This window comes from Diadema antillarum, unplaced genomic scaffold (genome assembly GCF_040938485.1).
Source record: "Diadema antillarum isolate AM-2024a unplaced genomic scaffold, OU_Dant_1.0 seq00000097_RagTag, whole genome shotgun sequence".
Lineage (NCBI taxonomy): Eukaryota > Metazoa > Echinodermata > Echinoidea > Diadematoida > Diadematidae > Diadema > Diadema antillarum.
Window position 1 is genome coordinate 2,021,529 of NW_027271186.1, and position 20,533 is coordinate 2,042,061.

The window sequence follows — 20,533 nt, forward strand, 5'->3', positions numbered from 1 at the left end:
TAAACAACAGATATATGCAGAGTCAAAGAATTTCATCGATTCCCAGAAGAGCCAGGTTTGTGAGTGGAAGAAAAATTATATGCTCCTTTCATGATTATAATCTACATTGTTGCTTCCTTCATGCATCTGTGAGTCAATGTTCCTAGCCAGAAAAAGTACTACTAAGTATAATTGCAAGTTATTTCAATTTAGTGTATCACAGAAAATAGAACACTGGTAAACTGAAAGCTGCTTTAAACCATAACTCTGACTTTTCAAGGAGTCCTAAAGCTTGTACACATGTAGAGTTAATTCCTTAACGTGAGCATGGGTCAGATACATCTTATGGACGACTGAGGTGAAGTCCAGTGCTGAAATCCACTTAAATCCAATAGTGGGATCATAATGTATATAAAGTACCTTTAATGTATCTGGACTACAGATCTTAACACATCCTCATCGAAATGTACATCTGTACCAGATACAGTGTATGTACATTCAAAACAAGACCGCATACTCTCTAGATGGTTCGGCACTCTGGTTTTTTATGGAAATCGCAAACAGGAACACACATGGTCTAGATCTATAGTGTTGCATGCACTTCCTCAAGTCTCGCCTCACATATATCGATGTAAAACATATTAAACGCATTTGGGAATCTTCATCTTTAAAGGGAACGCAAACCCAAAGAGCAATGTGAATTTAGTGAAAGCAGCAACATTAGTAGAACACATCAGTGATAATTTGAAGAAAATCGGATAATCGATGCAAAAGTTATGATTTTTTAAAGCTTTGGTGTTGGAACCGCTGGATGAGGAGACTACTACAGGTTATGACGTATGAGTGGATAACAATATACAGAAAATATAAAGAAAATTCCACACACAAAAAAATCATTTTTCATGAAAATTACAAATTCCATCAACTTGATACTGACATATGTTTAGAGAAGCAATTATTCCCCCGTTTTCTGAAAGCGGTTTATACAGTTACAGTAAGTGCTCTTTCATAATGCTAGAAAAGTGAATTTTTGTGGAATTTCCTTTATATTGTTGACCACTCATACGTCATAACCTCTAGTAGTCTCCTCATCCAGCGGTTCCAACACCAAAACTTTTGCATCAATTGTCCGATTTTCCTCAAACTTTCACTGATGTGTTCTACTAATGTTGCTGCTTTCACTCAATCCACATTGCTCTTTGGGTTTGTGTTCCCTTTAATTAATAGTCCGCCAGATACACTAAGAAATATGTTTAATAGTAAACTGACTGAAACTTTTTATTTTTGCCTTATTTTTTATTCTTATTTTCATTTTTTTTCCTACTCCTCCCTCCAAAAGTCCGCACCTTCAGGAGTCCTTTTGACATGTCCCATTACTGACATCGTCATGGCAACCGATTCAGGCCCCGTTGAGAACAGGAAGTGTTGCACTTCTCTGCGTTGGCAATTCAGGTAATTGAAATTAATGCTTAATTTCCTGAAGAGGGACATGCGGGGTCTCACATGTGTATCCATGGCCCGCACTTCCCCCAACTCTGACAGGGGGGCAGGCAGTAGTGGTTAATAGGACTTTTGTTGTTTTCATTCTTGGATTCTTCTCGCAGGTTGCATCTAGACATTGCCGCCTGTCATGCTCAGCTGCGTTTTCTGAAGCGGACACAACCTGCGGTGCATGGAGAATTTGGTCTTCGGATATCCAACAATCAAAACCATTGTACATGTATTGCTTTTTTATTGTTGTTGCTGTGTTGTTGTTGTTTTTTTAAAGACAGGTTTACAAAGGGATGGGTGTTCTGATCTGTACATCTTTGATAGCAAACAGCGCTATTATCATCCTCAGGATAGAAGATTTTTTGGGATGTACTGTAAACCAAACCTTTCATTATGAGTAAATGTGTTTAAGTAGGCATTGCTTCATGCTTATTAAAAATTAGATAAGGTATTATACTAATTACCAATGTTCATCTGCTCTTGTGTGCCTGTTGTCCAGTGCAATTACAATGTACTTCTTCTTGTGTACTGATTTACATGTGTGTAAGTGTGTGTGTGTGTGTGTGTGTGTGTGTGTGTGTGTGTGTGTGTGTGTGTGTGTCTAGAACACCTTGTAAACCTTTTTCATTTCACTGCAATAGTATGTACTGCTGGTACACTTCTACACAGTACAAGAGTGTACATGCCCTTTATACTCAAAATTTGCTGCAATTAGAGGATGGGTGCAATAGAATAAAGAGGGCTCTATCTCTCCAATACAAATGCTCAACTACCTTATATCAAAGAGGATGGCAAGATATTGGCTCCTTTGCCTTATTTGTATCCAAAAATCCCTAATACGAGCCACAATCTTTTTCTATGTATGAAGTACATTGTATGCACATTGTAGGTGTACAGGATTAGTTCTTAATTGATATTCATTCTAAAAACAACAACTTGATGTAGGCCTACAATTTGTACACTAGAAAATACACATCTCAACTGTCTGTGACATTTAACCAGGAAACAAAGACAGAGTAGCTCATAGAAACTGAGATCAAACCTATTGACAAGGTGTATCGCTTTACCGTACTTGTAGTACCGTATGTATTAAACTTGGTATTCAATTTGGAGCAAGTGCTCAAAACATGTACAATGTACAACCTGTACACCATTCCATTGAACAATACAATGCCAATCTTTTGTACGTGAATAAAAACCGATATATTTGTCAACCTACTATTAACCTATAGGTGGTATCTATACAATGTGTGTAAATTGTACTCACACATGGTGGGTATTTAGTAAGTTTAGCTATGAACTACAATTTGTACGAGGATTTGTGAAGTTTTAATAGCCATTAAAAGAACATCCCACCAACAAAAAGCAGCAGCATAGAGCCAGAAACAGTATACATGTACTTGTATACATTGCATGTACAGTAAAACACTGTTTATTCCTCTTATACACTGAAAGATGTGTAGATCTAAGCATGTACATGTACGTGTACATACAGCCTGGGTGTTACAAGTGTACAATAGATGTCAGAGGCAGACAGAGCGCTGACTTTATGTCTAGAAGTCTAGTTTCATGTCAAGGCTATTAAACCAATTATGTTTGTTGAAAACCATACCACTGGCATAAACACAAGGTCACAGATAATAAAGCAGCCCATGTACAGAACTGGATGAAAGACCGCAATGGGAAATCATATGCTCCATTACCTACCCGAACAAATACCTTAAACATATCTGTATGGTGTAGATCGAAGTGATTATTGTTTAGAGTTTATATCAATTCTGGTTCTGTATAATAGCCCCCCCCCCCCCCCCCAACTAAAATTAGGACAGTTCTGTACAATGCCATCAGCAAAGGCCTTACCCAATAAAATGCAACTTGTGTTTTTGTGCACTGTATAAGGTTACAAATTGACCGTAACGTATGACTCCCCATATCATTAACCTTCCCATGAATGCCAATGGCTGCCAACTCTACAATAGCAATGTAAACCTTGTGGTTGAAATTGTGGGTTATCATTTTTTTTTTCATGTACCCTGCAAAAGCAGTCTGTTAAATCTGTAATCTGATGATTTTCCCCAAATCTTTCGTATAGACAATGGGAAGACTCACATGATGTGGTACATCATTTCAACCTGATGATCAGGTTGAAATAATGTGATCAGGTTATATCTCAACATTTTTATGAGATTTCTTGTCTCTTTCTGAGACTTTCTACCAAGTTTCGTTAGCAGGGGCAGCCTGTATGCAATTGACGCTACATGATTTTGTGGTGTGCCTTTGTTGGAAGGAATGGGAGGTTAGAGCTCTATAAAAGACAATGGAAACACTCTGGCTGTATAGCGCTATTATTGCACATGCCATGGTCAGCATGCACAACTGACGAAAGACAATTTATATCACTTTTTGCAACACAGTCTCCTTGAGCCCTTGGTAGAATTTATCACTCCCTGTCCCCTGCTTTTGGCAAATTAAACACATTGCACTCATGAAAGAAGAAAAAAAAAGAAAAGAAAAGAAAAGAAAAAATTCATGTGACTCTGCGAATGGACATAAATTTCACATCAGCCATGGTTGTGAACCCTAGATCATGAGAAAACCCCATAGGTGAAACATCACTACACAGTCACACAAAGAATGTCGAAAAAGGGGGAATTCATACCATGCCTATTAATACCTCGTATGAAAGATCAAAAGATGAGAAGAAGAAGAAAAAAAAAAGAGGAAACAAAAGAGGCATTGTATGATGGTGATACTAACCTTGCCCTCTGTTGTGAGGAGTCCGGTTTGTTTCATAATTTCTTGTAGCTTCCTGTCAATCTCCGGCCTGGACAAGCAAAGAGCAGAGAGCAAAACACATTACAAAACGAAACAAAAAGAAAACATCTACTGGAAAAACAGCATGAATAACAAGAGATACACGCATACAGCTTTCAAATGGTGAAAATCATCTTTAGCAGTAAGCTTCAATTTGTAACAGGCAACTGAGCAATGTCTGTTTGTATTTTCTTTTCGAGTAATGACATGACATGGCATTCATTTTTCTCACATATGCTGATTTGTCGAATTTGTTTTCCTGATGTACATGCACATAATGTTTCAAGATTAATAGCTGGAGGGAACATTGTCCCATATACAATATATTGACACAATATGATCAGCATCAGTATTACAAGTGTTTTCAAAGACATGCCATGCCTGGAAAATTTTCTTGGAGTCTCTTCATTTTCATCAACTGCAGCTCTGAGGGCATTTGGAGGAGATGTTTGAAGACGAAACTCTGCACCGACTTACCCATCGATAGTACTTCTGTTTAAAGGCCCTCCTGACATCGGTATTTGTATTGCCATCCTGTCCCTGGGGCGCGGTGATAAACCCCCATTGTGATTCAGTGGAAGAGCTGGTAGGAAACACACAAACACACAAAAGTTGCATTGTTATGGACGATGAGATTCACTTTCCATCCTGTCTCATCAAATTGAGAAAGTGCCCTAAACCATGTGCCAGAAGTTCTTTACGATCATTTGTTGTATATTTTTATCATACAAAATAATGACAATGCAAGGACACAAGGGTATAATGCACATAATGTTATGAGTGTTGTAGATGTTTACAACAAGAGTGATGAGCATGCAATACATCCACGTATTCCCTGCAGGTACTGTTAAAGTGCACAAAGTTTTGGGAGGGTGGAAATCATCACAAATCACATACTTTTAATGGCTGTAGAGTGAAAAAATAAAAACGTAACTTTGGAGAAACAATTTGAATACACACATACTGTAATTGTACACCATTGTAAGTAAAGTTGACTGAAATTTGCCAAGCACAGAAAAGCAATCATGCCAGTTTCCACTCTCAAAAGAGCATTGAATCAGGGAACACAAAAGGGTGTAGCATATTCCATGAGGGTTTTTTTTTTTTTTTTTTTTTTTTTTTGCTTGTTTGTTAGTTTTTTTAAGCCCCTGTAATGAATGAACAGGTACATGTAACTGCACTGCATGTACTTAGAACACTCATTGCTGCAATAAACAGTTTTTGAATATTTCTGTACATTACTTCTTTTTTTTGGTAACATTTACTTTCATGAGAACAATGTGTAGTAAGTCCTTTCTGTCTCTTTTTTTTTTCAATCTCTTCATTCTCTCATTTCTTTTCTTTTTTTGTGTGATTTGGCAGGTTTTGATATAAAAAAGTCCTTCAAGTAATATTTTGTTTCCCCTCAGAGGCCAGCTACAACAATGTATCATGTTGAACCGTTTTGCCCTGGTCAATTGTGACTTTCACTTTAATACAGTATACACGTAGTACAGTCCATCATACATGCAGAAATGACAATGTTTGTACACAGCGTGTACATGATTGTAGACTGTACAAGTGTGGTTCAGAGGACTGAAATGGAACTGGTAATTGATTGGTACTAAGATGATAACTTTCTGCTATCTGTGGACTGCATGGGACTTGCCCTGACTTGACTTCTGGAAGTGGATTGTTTATAGGCCCTAAACTGCATAGAGTGATGCGGAAAGTGTGTTTGCAATGAATGTAATTGATAATGTACTGTATGTATTTGAAAGTGCATATTAATGTACAACTTCACGCTGATGAAAGATAAATTGACACAGGCAAAATACAAGTACTAGTGGTGTTACTTGTAGGCCTACATGTGTGCAGACGTAAACTGACGAAAGTGGAAAGTCACAGAAAATGTGGGTGACTTCTATCAGGGCTTAGACATTGGTTATCTGAAGTACACACATACTGGCGAGTGCATGCTGATTGGCAGGTTATGTCCTCAGGAAGGAACACATTGCCTGCATGCCTGGCACACAGTGATATGTAGGCCATGCCCCGGTCACATCGACGCAAATTCAGTATGCACACAAACACATGAAGAACATGTGCACCTCATGTACATTTAGGAGGGCACTATTACAGTACATGGTAAACATTAAGTGTGCAGTATTACATACAATGGTGTCGTTAGTAATACAGATCCAAATGTTTGACACTGCATACAGCTGCCCAGTATTGTAGCACTCCTGCTTAAAGTTTTGAATCACAGCCTAAAGCTGAATCAGTGATGGAGATGATGTGACTGACAAATGTACATGTACAGAATATGTACTACCAACAGTAGGAACAAGACATAACACACAATTCTGTGAAACCAGTGTACAGTGCATGCTGAGGTGAGGTACAATGTACATATGTACAAATGTACATGGTGTATGTATAGAGTGACATTACAACATGCGTAGAATGATTGCAGTGTACAAATGTACTACACATGTAGTTTGTATTTGTGCATGTAGGCATACTAAACAAGATGGCATTAAATCTACAATTTGTAACTGGAAAAGAATACTGATATCCAAACTGCACAACATGAAGCTACACCTATATGAAGATTATAGCAATACAGACAAATTCTCTAGCACACTGTACAACTTTGCTTGATATTTTCTATATTGTACATAGTAACTAGTTACAGCTGTGCAATATGTTTTAAATTTGTGTAAGTACAGAGCAAATACAGCTGTATGACTAGGTAAGAGACATTCTCTTGACATTACAAAATACATATCATGGATAGCACTGAGGGATTTCATCTGTGCTGCACTTCAAACAAAATTCATGGGAATTTGTGTCTTTCCATTGTAAAATATTGTGTACTACTGCTTTGCTTTGCAACAATTTTATGCCATGGTGTATAGTATTTTAAAAAAAAGTACATTTGTGTACAGTATACATTGTACAGAATTTGTATGTGATATGTATGTCATATTGAAAGAGAAATGTAATGTGCACAAACACTATACATGTGGTGTACACTTACACAAGTACATGTACCAGAAATACTAGAATGACTGCAAGTAATTTATGCCAAAAATGCATTGCATATTTGCTCAGACAGTGCAAGAATTATCTCATGAAATGACAAAGGAAGCAGTAAAAGGGGCAATACATAGTACGATGCCACCTGAACAACCTTTTGTACGCTACACCACAAGTGTACATTACATTTCAGTCCAAAGGCTGATTACAGGTTATTTTTTACTTTTTATTTTTTTACCTACAATGTACAATACTGTACTTGTGTATGTCAAATACAGCTGTACATGTACTGTAAAGCAAGATATTTTGCAACAGGAAATTTTTTGCGAATACAGCCTCCTTCCTGGCATGAAATTTTTGCAAATTGCCACAGGCATTCAAGGCATATAGTGTAGACAAGAACTTTCATGTTCATTTCAATTTTGTGAATCTTGGCTCTTGCGAAAATCACGAAATTACAATGCACGAGAACATTTCTGGTTTTACAGTACACAATCATATCAGGGAGGTGGGATTTTCCCACCTCCCTGATCATATCATGTACGAGTCAAAACAGTCCAGTTATTTCTGACAGAACTACATGTACAAGTACAACGGTTGAGATACAGTGTGCAAAGTTTAGTCATTCCAGTGACATTTTGCCAGTCACAGTACCAAGTGCAATTAAGGTAAATTACATTTTTTTACTTAAAAATTTAACATCAAACTTCAGCCAACTGCAGACAGACAATCCTGTCTGCATTTTGTAGATGTGACTAATTATTTTAATGACAAAAGGAACTACATCTGTAAATTACTGAATTTGAAAAACTCGGCTTCAGTCTTTCTACTGGCTAAGTAACCAAAATAATGGATACGGTGTATATTGATAGAAATATTTCTTTGTTAGTACAGTACATTGTCATGTGTTCAAGGATGAAATGGCCAATGAATCCTGGTTTCAATCAGTCATGAGGCATGATACCATGCTGCAGACATACAGAACTACATGAGGTTGTATAGTACAGAAAGGCTTACAATGTACAGCAATATACAACTTGTCCACATATTTACTATTGTATGGGTGCACTGCTATCCAACAATGAGATAATGCCACAATGGCCATCAAAGGGGTCATTGTACAGGTACAATATTCTATATCCCCCCACTACACATCGTCGGGTGCCCGTGCATTGGCCGCTAACGCAATACAATTTGTATTGCGTTAGCGGCCAATGCACGGGCACCCGACGACATGTACAATGTAGATTTCTTTCTTTTTTTCTCAATTTTTAATATAATGCACTTTGTACAGTGTACGTACAATGTACAATAGGTCTACTGTAGATGATACATACTGTATGGGTCAATCCACGTCCAATCAACCAATTTTCACACAATTTGTACCCCGACCCCCTTCAATTTTCTTTAAACATGCACCAAATGTTAACCCAAGTATCCGACAGAAGATCCTGAAATTTACATTTTGCCCCAAGGTCAAACAGTTGCTAAGATACAGCCTCCCTCAGCAACCAATGCGTGGTTGAACAATAAAGTTTAAATAAAATTTGCTCTTTTTGATTGACTGCTGCAGGCAAGTTAGATGAGTTACATACATTGCTCATTTTCTGTAAATTGGAAGAACTTTATGATCTTAACATGCACAATATATTATGCCGCAGATCTGACTATCCATTACTGTGCACAAGGTCACCAAAAATTTTGTTAAGCATCAAAGTTAATGTTTTGGGGTGTATGTTTGGAAGCTGAAAATTTCAAAATTCATTTAGTTCAGAATCCAACATTATGCATAGTATAAAAACTCTCATTTGCTCATAGACCTACCAAAAATCGGCCAAAAAATATGCGTTATTTTCTTGTATGTAGGGCACCCTCAAATTGGGATCTTTTTTTTTTTAAAGATGCCAAGCTCAAGGTCACAAATCACCACTCATCCCATTGAAAAGCTACACTGATTTTGTGTATTGATAAGACATTTACAGTATTTTCATGGGTTACCTAAACACTTTTGGTACCGAAATGTTTAATAGCTGGTTTACGCATTTGAAAATGGTTGTAACACCCTGAAATCAATGTAAAATGACACGTGGGGCTTTCAGAAAATTTCAACTTGTGATAAATCAGAGATGAAGCACCAAGACATGTCACAATGTTATCTTCTGTGATGATAGTGACTAAGTCTGTAATTGGTACTAAAAGGCTATACAAATGTACAGCTGTACATCACAAATCGTTTTATCTTATTGGCAATTGGCAATGACCTCGAAAATGCACCTGAAAATCACAAAAAACAATAAATCGGTCAATTTTCTGTAACCAAGTGTGTTTTCAACAATTTTTAGTTGTGTGTCATTTCAGTACTAATGGTGACCTAACCTTAAAGCCAATAACTGCAGATCATGTTCCACTTTTATTCTATTTTAAGCTACAAATAATATTTCAAGTTCTCTCCAGATCTTTTGACCTTGACATTATTCTGAAAATGGCTGTAAATTCCTTAATATTAGCATACAACTGCACATGTATTCCCAACATACAAGATTTACACCATATTTCAAAATTGATTTTCTCTAAGACAGAATGTCTGATCAGTTTATATTTGCAGTATTGGTACTCTGTAACGAGTATTTAGAGGATCTGTTATTGATTTATTTGTCTATCATGACAATAACCTTGAAAATACAGCTGAAAATCGCGAAATCAATAATTGTTCAAATTTCCAATATATTAAAGGGAGTTTACACTGACTTTCAAATACTGTATATGCCGAATATTTTGCAATGTTTTTATTTTCGCCAATTTTGCGAGTCAGGTGCTATGGTCTAAAGACACGCATGCGAAACTATCGACTCTGATCCGGCACTACAGTTTGCACTCCCACCATTCACGAGCGATGACGTCACGTCTCGCTCAGCGCACTGCACGCACCATGCCGTTGATCCCTACCATAGCAGACGACGGCAAGCTAGTATCGGTTGATGATCAGTTTGCTATCGCTTTCAATTATGAAAGGTATCCCCCCTTTGGTCAGCTTGTTCTCCCACAATGCCTTCTGAAAATGACATCATCGCTTTCTTCCATTCATAAGCTTAAATACGTGGATACCATGTACACCTCCGTGGCTTATTGGAAAACGACGTATACTGTACCATGTAGATTTTCCCTATAATTTCGCCCTATATTATGCAATTTTCAGCAATCTGTGCCAGGAATATGTCATCAACGGAGTAGTTTTGGTCATACATGCAATTTTTTTTTCATCCTCGTGGTATATTTTGATGAATTCTCGAGCATTTTATCTGTGTTTTGATACTACTTTTACCGTGTGCGAGTATGTGCAATGTATGTGCGAGGATGTTTGAAGTGCATAGATCAATGTTGAAAATGTTAGATTTCCGTAGTGACCTACCCGATACTTCTGCGGTGCGCTGCGAGGCTGTTAGGGTACATAATATACAAACGGGTTACGAGAGCGGGATAGCGTGCAGTGACCACACACGCTGTGCATACTAGCGAAGCAGCAAGCGAGACACAGTGCTCACAATACACACGGCCAATGCAGTCGTGGCTCAGCCAATCAGAAACGAGGTAAGACCCGGAGAGCGCATCGCGGAGCGGAGAGAGCCCGAGAGAGAAGAGGCCAAGATATTTTTAGCTCTCTCCTTGCTGCGATCGCACAGCCGATATAGTCGAGATATCGAAATTCTGTACGCAATTGGGAGTGGAGTGGTGGAGCGGCAGGCATTCTCAGTGGGCTCGGGGTGACATGAATTATGCATGTCGGGGATCTGCGCTTGCACTGTGTTGACGGAGGCGCTGCTTAAACTGTGTACATGGCCTATGGTAGCCAAACCGTAGTGTCTCGATATGAATGTCCTGTGACGTACGCAGTACAGGACAGGACTCCACAATCGCGGATTTAACCACTCGCCAAAACGTCAGAAAGTCCCGATTAACGAAAATTTAGACTCGCTGATATATGGCGTATACAGTAGTAGTAGACTAGCGTCGAGTGAGTAGACAGACCCAAAACTCACGGACTCACGGAAGCTTGGTCCTTCAAATTGGGCATGGGAGGCCGGAGGTTGAACCTTGTTAGTTGGTGCAGTTGCTTTACTTATAGTACGACCATTTTGGGTCTACAAATTAGGTCTTGGACCACTAACCACAACATGACAAATGTAACAGGGCCTACATTTGTAAAGAGAGCGTCAGTCACACTCGAATTGAAAACACAGCCAGCAGCTCATGACATGTCATGTTCACAGCACACACACACAGATGAGTGAGGTGGTGGTGACAGTGCAAAATTTACCAGACATGCATAATTTAAGTAGTGAACATACACATTCAAATGCCTAATGTGTTTTAAAGTAACGATATGGTCTGTCTCATAGCATGTAGAAGGCCCTACTGATAACAATCAATTGTCATTTTGTATTGAATACATGTCGACGAGTCTGGTTGAGCTAGCTGTGTGTGAAGCCATCGCAATACTCGTAGTAGTCGCGTTGTCGCGTCGGTCGTGCGTCGTTCACCGCCACGGTGTTCTGCAGCTGATTTTGCCAGGTACAACTGCACAGAAGCCTGTACGACTGTCTGTGCGACGATTGATATCGCGCTAACTAATCAGTACGCATTACAATTTCATTTACAGATCATTAATTTTACTACTGACAGTCTTACCTGGCCTCTGACGAGGTAATTTGGGGGATTCTACATTGAAGTCGATGGTTGGTCTTTCTCTTCGCGCCCTGTTTTCATCTTCTATGCTGATTTGAAGTTGATTCAATTTTTGTCGGAGGTCTAAGGGAGAAGACATCTTGGAAATTACGCGCATGCGCAGTTTGATTTTTTGACTACATGTCACCGTATAGTAGACACAACTGTAGGTTTCAAGCGGAAACGTGGAATTAACACTTCCTATCTTAAAATACTTCTCATCATTGAGTGGCACATTGGATAGCTTAGACCTATGTTACTGAGGAAAGTCCAAGATGTACGTGCAAGTGGGTTCACACTTCCCTGGAGATAATTTCGAATTAAGCCATACCAGTAAGTATACTAGTATGATACATGCTGAAATTGCTGTCTACTATCTAACCACAATGTGGTGGATTTTAATTGACATTAATTGGTGCGAGTGAAAAATTGGTGATATTATTGTCGCACAAATTGGACCATTTTCAGCCTATGTCACTATAATCAATAGTCGTGCCTTTCATTGAATATGTGAAATAACGGAATGAAACGAACCCTTTTGCAAAATCGTATCAAGGCATGGAGTCGTGGTTATATCTGCAATTCCACACCATGTGCATCAGCGGAATTAATTCAGACTTTTTCGACCCTTGGCACATACAAAGTAATATGAATTTCAATTTTATTTCCATTTCCATTTCCATTGAATAAACAGGGAAAATTATATACAATACATTTACAGAACATAATTTCAAAGAAAACGTACAAGTGGTCACGAGTAACAACAGAATTTCCTTTTTAAGTTATATACATATACATAATACAAAGATTAGAATGGAAATGGAGGGTCCCACTAAAATCAAAGCTTGTAGGGTAAACAAAATAACGTGCAATTTGAAAGTCTCACGTATTTGCATTAAAAAAAATCACACTTAATTGGAACGACATGCGCAAAATTAGCTGAGGGAACAATGTCATCAACAGACAAATTCTCTCATTTGATCGAGCAAAAGAATATCATAAGTTCACATCATCAAAATTATAATGACCATTTTTTATCGATGATTTATCAGCTACAACTCTTCCATATTAAAAGCCACGATTGCCATTACACGTTATGCCAACACATCACAATTTTGTGCAGAAGATACAACAAGATTATTTCTTTGCTTTCATGCCGACAATGTAAATTTAGTAAGGATTTAATTATGTATGTCATTGGGAGACTTGTCCGGCTATGACGCTCACTCATATTGTGGCTGTATTGATGGCTGTTTGATAAAACTTATTGAGTTGAAAAAAAATCACACCTTTTAATTTCATGTCTACTTCGAAGGACTTTAAGTTTTCTTTCTCTAATTAAAGTTTTCCCTGTTTCTTAATGCCAACTTGAAAACAATGTGGAATTATGAAAAGTGCATGCCCGGTTAGGATCTAGCTTTACTTCTCCGACAGTGCATGCAGTGCTGTGGATTTGAACTTTTGTTTTGCATTTGCATATGTATTTGTTATGTTGTTTTGGTTGTCTGTTAGATATTTGTTACTGCGAGTGGATTCTTTTCTAAGAGGGATAGTTCAAACACTTGTACTGTTATGCTAAATGATATTTCTTCTTCTTCTTTCTTTCTTTCTTTGTCAATGTACAATGTAAGAAGAGTTACAGTCACGCCTATTATGAAATAGCACTGACGTCATTCTTGGATTCATCAGCAAACAAAGAAATTATATTACGTGTGCTACGCGTAGAGAACTCTTTGTCCGAAAGTAAACAATGCATCCGGAAGATTCATCTGGAATAAACAGCTGACTGTATATGCAAACCTCAAATATATACGGATTCCTATCAAGGCATGCAGGGAAATACCCAAACAAGTTCGTAAATTCCATATATAGCCGTCATCATCATACCTATCTTCGTCTTCTTCTATATCTTCTTCTTCTCCTCCTCCTCTTCCTCCTCCGCCGCCTCCTCCTCCTCCTCCTTCTTCACCTCCTCCTCCTTCTTCTTCCTCTTCTTCTTACTGCTATACGGCTACCTCATATTCTTATCTTCTTCTTGTTCTTGTTCTACTTTTCATTTCATTTATTTCATTATCAACAAAGAATGTCTTTCTCTACTTCCCCTTCTTCTTTTTCTTATTTGACAGCGGCGGATCTACGGGATGGGGGGGGGGGGGGGGGGGGGTGAAGGGAATTTCACACCCCCCCCCCCCCCCCCCCCCCTCCTTGGGATACCAAGTGAAAATGTGATGTGCTGAGAAAAACGGCATTACGTGAGCAGACCCACACAGTATGTCCCTATCAACTCTGCCTCCGGCTCAGCCCCAAGGCAAGAAAAAAAAGTAAATAAAAAAATGTGAAGACCTTTCTTATTCTATTTTTTCACTACTATTTTTCTCTCTTTTTTACGTGTTAGCCGATTTGGGGAGAGAAATGGCAGCAAAAAAAAAAGTGAAGACTTTTTTTTTTCTTTTGCTTATTATGACCCATCGTCATGGGGTCGACCTTGCACCCACTTGGCAAAAATCTAGATCCACCCCTGTTTTGTAGTCCTCTTACTTTCATTTTTATTCGTCTTCTTCATCTTCTTCTTTTGGAAACACCTTATACCTATTCTGAATTTTGTCATCACGAGTAAATATATAATCGATCGAATTGATAAATCACTTGATATCACAAACAAGTATAGATAAGTAATCTAACCAGCTGGATATTTACAACTAAAATTAACAACAAAAGCACACAAAAAATTATGTTATGAAGTATAGAGATAACAAGTTATTTTAAGGGGACTTGCATGTTTCCTTTAACTACACCTTTGAAAATCCATTGGCGTCGCACCCTTTAAAAGAGAGTGTATGTTCACTTTGCATGCATCATGAGCCAAAAACTAGAGCCAAAAATCGTCAGTATCCGTGCCAAAAGCCACCGATGCGAATTAATCTCCGTGAAACCGTCGTTAAAATCTTATTGAAACTAATGCAGCGTATCCATACCATAACTATTTCTACAATTTTCTAGAATAAACACACGTTGGCCTATAGAATCATCATCTGTGGAATACAGAATTGCTTATGATCTATAATAATCTATAATAATGTAAGTAGAAAACAGATAGATCACTATCAAGAAAATTATGATGTTAATCTAAAGGGGAAAAATTGTGCTTACTCTACTATACAATGGTTATGTTAATGCTTAGGTTCTTGGGAGGAGGCTGATGATGATATTGATATCGATAATGGTTCAATCCATGATAATCAATATTGACAGTGATGATTACTGTTATTATCATTATTATTGTTATTATAATTATAATTATTATCATTATTGTTATTATTGATTACAATGATAACGAGAATAAAAATTCTGCAATTTGATAAACAGTTCAGTACAAAAAAAAGTCCAATAGAGAAGAAGAAGAGATGAACAACTATACAACATGGACTATAATTATGATGAAGGCAACGAACGGGGCAAAAATGAAAAGTGCTCTCTTAAATAGTAGCTTCCACTTTCCACTCGATCTGCAACGTCGAGTGCACATATGGTTCGCAAAACGTGGCAACCAGCAAGCGGAAGTATCCAGGTTTTTGACGTTTCCTCGCCCCTGAGACCTCACGAGTGAAAACTTTTTTCCCCATTTCCTCCCTGTCAAACTAACTGAGATATTACGTTAGATCCTTTGAGCACTCCGCAAATACAAGTGTATATGTGTGCATATGTAAAAAAAAAAAAAAAAAAAAAAAAAAAATATATATATATATATATATATATATATTGAGTATATAGGTTGTCCACGTGTTGGCAAGATAACAAGATAAGAAACAAAACTGGAACAAAGTTCATGCTGTATTCACCAACGGTTTATTTCTGCACACAAATTTTCGAGCGTCTCGAAAATCAGTTTTGTTTCTTATCTTGTTATATATATATATATATATATATATATATATATATATATATATATATATATACATACATATAACGACAAAGTCTGTATATAGAATGCAATGTTAATTTTAGAAATTAAGAGAGGTGACAGAAAATTGAAACTGTACATCATTGGCGATTATTTCAGAGTTGATTATGTAAGGCATTACGAAGGAAGCAGTTTATCACATAATAAAGAAAAGACAAAACAATTGGGCACACTTATTCAGGACACAACAAACCCGAAGCAAACTATACTATGTAACGTATGTAGCGAGCTAAGAGAAATGCGGAGTGAGACGGTGATGATGAGACAAACAAATAGACATACAGACAGACAAACAGACATACACACAGGAATCAAGGAATCATGAGTTGTAAAGTAAGAAAGAAAAAAATCACGTGACTGCTTTTCTCAGTACAACACTATCTAAAGTTGATTAATAGACAGTGGTATGATATAAACATCAAGCAAAACTGTTCCTCACGTTTATAATGTTGCTCTTTTGTGGCTTTACTCTCCTCGTCGAAACTACATTATTTATGGTTTACATTCACGTTGGCATTTACGGTCAAACCATTAGATTTCAGAACTGGCAACGAGAATTTCGTCGCGTAGCAGATGACGTGCAGAGTATGGATATTTCTGTCCCGCAATGTCTATCCAGAGCCAAATCGTGTGGGTTTGTTTCACCAATCATAAGATTCCGTCATGTGATAAATGACGTATAAAGTATAGTAATTATTGTTTCATTCTAATTGGTGAGGGAAAGGGAGAGGAAAATAAGAGCAGTGCATTAACGAAGGAAGCATCACTCAAAATCTGCGACATCCCGACAATGGAGATAGATCTGCGATGTTTCAAGCGCGCGTAATATATGCAGCGGCAAACACTGACAGGCGTCAATATAGTTTTGGCATCTTCGTGTGTAACTTTGGCGTAAATAATATAGTGTAATAACGGACATAGTGAAGGTTAACTGTTTATGGCACAAAGTCAAATTCGGAAGCGTTCTGGAATGCAAATCAATGCGCACGCCAAGAACCGAGCACAAACAGAATTTTATCCCAGTGCAATCAATATTTACACACAAGTTTGATGCACTTGTTTAAAAATCTTCAAACAAGTTCATGGTGCGAAAGAAACACACGGTCATCTATTCTCGTCTTCACGTGCAGAGACTACATGAATAAATGAATTAAACAATGACAACATGTAACACCAGTCACGTGACGTTAAATGATAAAATAGTTAACTTACTTAGTGGTTGAAAACTTCTCAGACGGGGAGGCGTCCGGCAGAACGAAATATACAACCTTTCTCGTCTATTCATTGCTGGGCTTGTGTACCAAAATCAAGTGGCAGTGTACTATGGCAGCAATTCGGGACTGTCTACATCGAATGTGGCATTGCACGGATAGACATCGTTAAGTCAAGTTCAGAACCCTGCTGTTGACCCGGAGAGCGAGTAAGAGAGAGAAACAGAGAAGAAGAGAGAGAGGGGAAGAGAGGGAGAGAGAGAGAGAGAGAGGAAAAAATGAGAGATAAGAGAGAGAGAAAGAGAGAGACAAAAAGGCAAGTTCACTATAATTAGAATCCCGCTCGCATCGGATGCGCAGTTACGGGTGTGAAGTCATGCGACAGAGTGTACCTTGCTTCTGTACTTTAAAGTTGCATTTCGTCCATGGGAAATGACTCGTTTAGTCGCTTTTTTGTATATATATATATAAGTGTGTGTGTGTGTGTGTGTGTGTGTGTGTGTGTGTGTGTGTGTGTGTGTGTGTGTGTGTGTGTGTGTGTGTGTGTGTGTGTGTGAGCAAAAGGATGATGTATACGTGCAATTTAGTGTGTATGATGATTTATGCATTTCCCGTGCTTGATACTCGTATATATATTTACATGAATGGTTTGCATACAGTGTGTTGAAATCCTTGAGGTTTTGTCGACAATAGCAGCCAGTGAAAAGCTATTTGTTTATTTAACGTCAGCCTTCTGAATTCTAACCATATCAATACATTCTACTGTAATTCAGTCAGATCATCATATCCGGAACAGATCAAAATCGACATATCTTTCCATTCCCTTATCAGACATCGATATTGCATAATCTTGTCAGACTATTGTACATCATAATCAGACTTTATTGTACATCATTATCAGACTACTGTATATCATATTACGATTTCAAATGTTTTTACTGTACATATTTAGATTAATTATGCGTATACGTTATTGGTATACTGTATGTTTGTGTTTTTTTACAGTGATCTACGTCTTACAAGCATCGCTTCTCAGTAGATCACTCGCTTTATTATACCATGGCTTTATTTGCTCTTTGTTACTGTATTGCAAAGTGTGCATTGATTTCCTTTATCTAATCATCTGTTCATATATTTTGCTTCATATCTCGCAACTTGTACTTTTTTTTTCCAAATTGCTCAACAATACGAGTTGACAATTGTATACTTTGTAAGTATTTTTTTAAATGAAAATAGAATACAACTGAATTGAAATTGAATGGAAATTGAATTTAAAATGCATGTCAGTTGTTTGAATGTACCAATTGTTGTTAAGTCTTTTTTGTTGTTGAAAATGGACGAAAATGCATGTACATTGTATTTCATTCCCGACTTTGTTCAATGGAGAAAACTCATAATGAATTTGAATTTGAATTTGAATTTGAAAACAGACTAGTGAGTTTGGTGTTTAGCTGTGATTATGCGTGCATTTATTCAGCTATACTATAACTCTTGAACGAACAATCATACAGAGATCTTTCACGGCATTTTGTTTTGACTTGTATGATAGCTCTCATCTAATAAGATGCCACAAGCATCAGTGCCCGGACCGGGTATAATGTGCTGGAATGTTCGTGTTACAAGAAGCCACTATATAATCATTATTATAATTTTATTGTCCTACTTATTTGTATAATAGAGTCACTCGCTCGCAATTCCATGCTGTTAAACATACTGGTTGCATAGTAGTAGTAGTAGTAGTACATAGTTGTAGTAGTAGTAGTAGTAGTAGTAGTAGTAGTAGTAGTAGTAGTAGTAGTAGAAGTAGCAGTAGTAGTGGTGGTAGTAGGCCCCAGTGGCAGTAGTAGTTGTAGTGGTATAATATGGTGTAAGTATTTTTCTATTAATAATGTTAGTAGTTTATTTGTTATTATAACTCTGCAACCTTATGTCTTGCCACTTTCATATTCCTGTATATTTCAACTTCATTGCTACACAGGAGATACCATGGTCCAAATCATCCAAAACGAGTGTTCATATTTTAGGTTAGGTGTCATTTTGTTTTTCCTTCTTTTTCTTTTAGTTGTGAATGGACTAATTGTTATTCAGTCATGCGTAGTAAGACATGCTTAAAGGGATAGTACAGTATTGGTGGAGATGAGAATTGGGCTTTTAACTTTTTGCGAGATACCAAGAAAACACTTATGATATAGTACAGAGCATACCATTTTAAGAGGAATTCAAAGTTTATTTGATGAAAGTCAGGTTTGGAATTACTGAAACATCTAAAAACAAAGTAAAACAAAGTGATCGTAATAAAGTGTGGGTCCCACACTTTATCAGAATTGCTCTTTTTTGGATATCTCAGCCATTTCAAAACCAATTTTCCTCAAATAAACGCTGAATTCCTCAAAATTACATGCTCTTTCATATTTCATAAGAGGTTTCTCATTATCTCACCAAAAAATGTTAGAAACCTAAGATTAGGTCTCAACCAAAACTGTATGATCCCTTTAATTGGTTAATCCGCCGGATTGCTTTTCTACTTCTAAGAGGAAACACACACACCCTTGTCTGAATGAATCAAATGGGAAGAGGCGGTGTACATAAAACACGCAAGATCCGGGGAGCATTTCATGAAACGTTTTGTCCGACAACTTTGTCGGACAAATTTGCTCTAAGCCAATCAGATGCAAGGATTTTGATAGCTTATAACAGTTTGTCAGAAAAAATATCAGACAAAATGCTTCATGAAATGCCCTCCACGAATGATTCGAAGGAATGGACGAAATATAATGCAATTTGAAGAAATCGTTAAGTCTCTTTTGACGGTGGTATAATTGTGACTGCAACATAAAAGCAAGCTTCTGTTTGTATGTTTGTTGTGTGTTTTTTTTTTCTTAAAATCTGTTCTTCTGTGTTTAAAAAATTGACACATATTTACACTGAATCCCAGCTTCTCCTTCTCAGTAGTGTAATAATTGATCATCATGAACTGGCACATGGTGTCCTTTCCGCGTCGGAGTTTTTTAAATATTTGATGTGTTTGTTTTGTTTGTTTGTTTGTTTGTTTGTTTGTTTGTTTGTTTGTTTGTTTGTTTGTTTGTTTGTTTGTTTGTTCGTTCGTGTGTGTTTTTTAGGGGGCGTTTTCCAACATCTTTTCCAAATAGATATGTAATCACGTGCTTCACGATATTGATAAAACGATTAGAAACTAAGCAAATATTTCTCTCTTTCAAACTGCATTCTATTCTAGCTATACGAGAGAGCATTTGCTATATAATCGTGATAGTCCGATGCTCGTCCTAAAACTCTTAAGTTTGATGTCTTCTCAGCATCTTCTATAATACTATGT

General features: G+C 37.3%; 1 protein-coding gene across 2 annotated transcripts in view; it reads right to left on the minus strand.

The window, feature by feature from the left end:
• LOC139726710 (dual specificity mitogen-activated protein kinase kinase 7-like) overlaps positions 1-17,383 on the minus strand; it is a 37,577-nt gene extending 20,194 nt beyond the window's left edge. The window contains exons 1-3 of one of the 2 annotated variants that reach the window (XM_071637694.1): positions 17,201-17,383; positions 4,762-4,867; positions 4,228-4,294 (exon numbers count right to left, since the gene is read on the minus strand). In XM_071637694.1, the coding sequence (XP_071493795.1) occupies positions 4,228-4,294; positions 4,762-4,867; positions 17,201-17,273 (246 nt within the window). In that variant the 5' untranslated portion in view covers positions 17,274-17,383. Of the gene's footprint in view, positions 1-4,227; positions 4,295-4,761; positions 4,868-11,991; positions 12,128-17,200 lie in introns of those variants that run through there. The other variant, XM_071637692.1, reaches the window with a different exon arrangement.
• Positions 17,384-20,533: the final 3,150 nt, after the last annotated feature.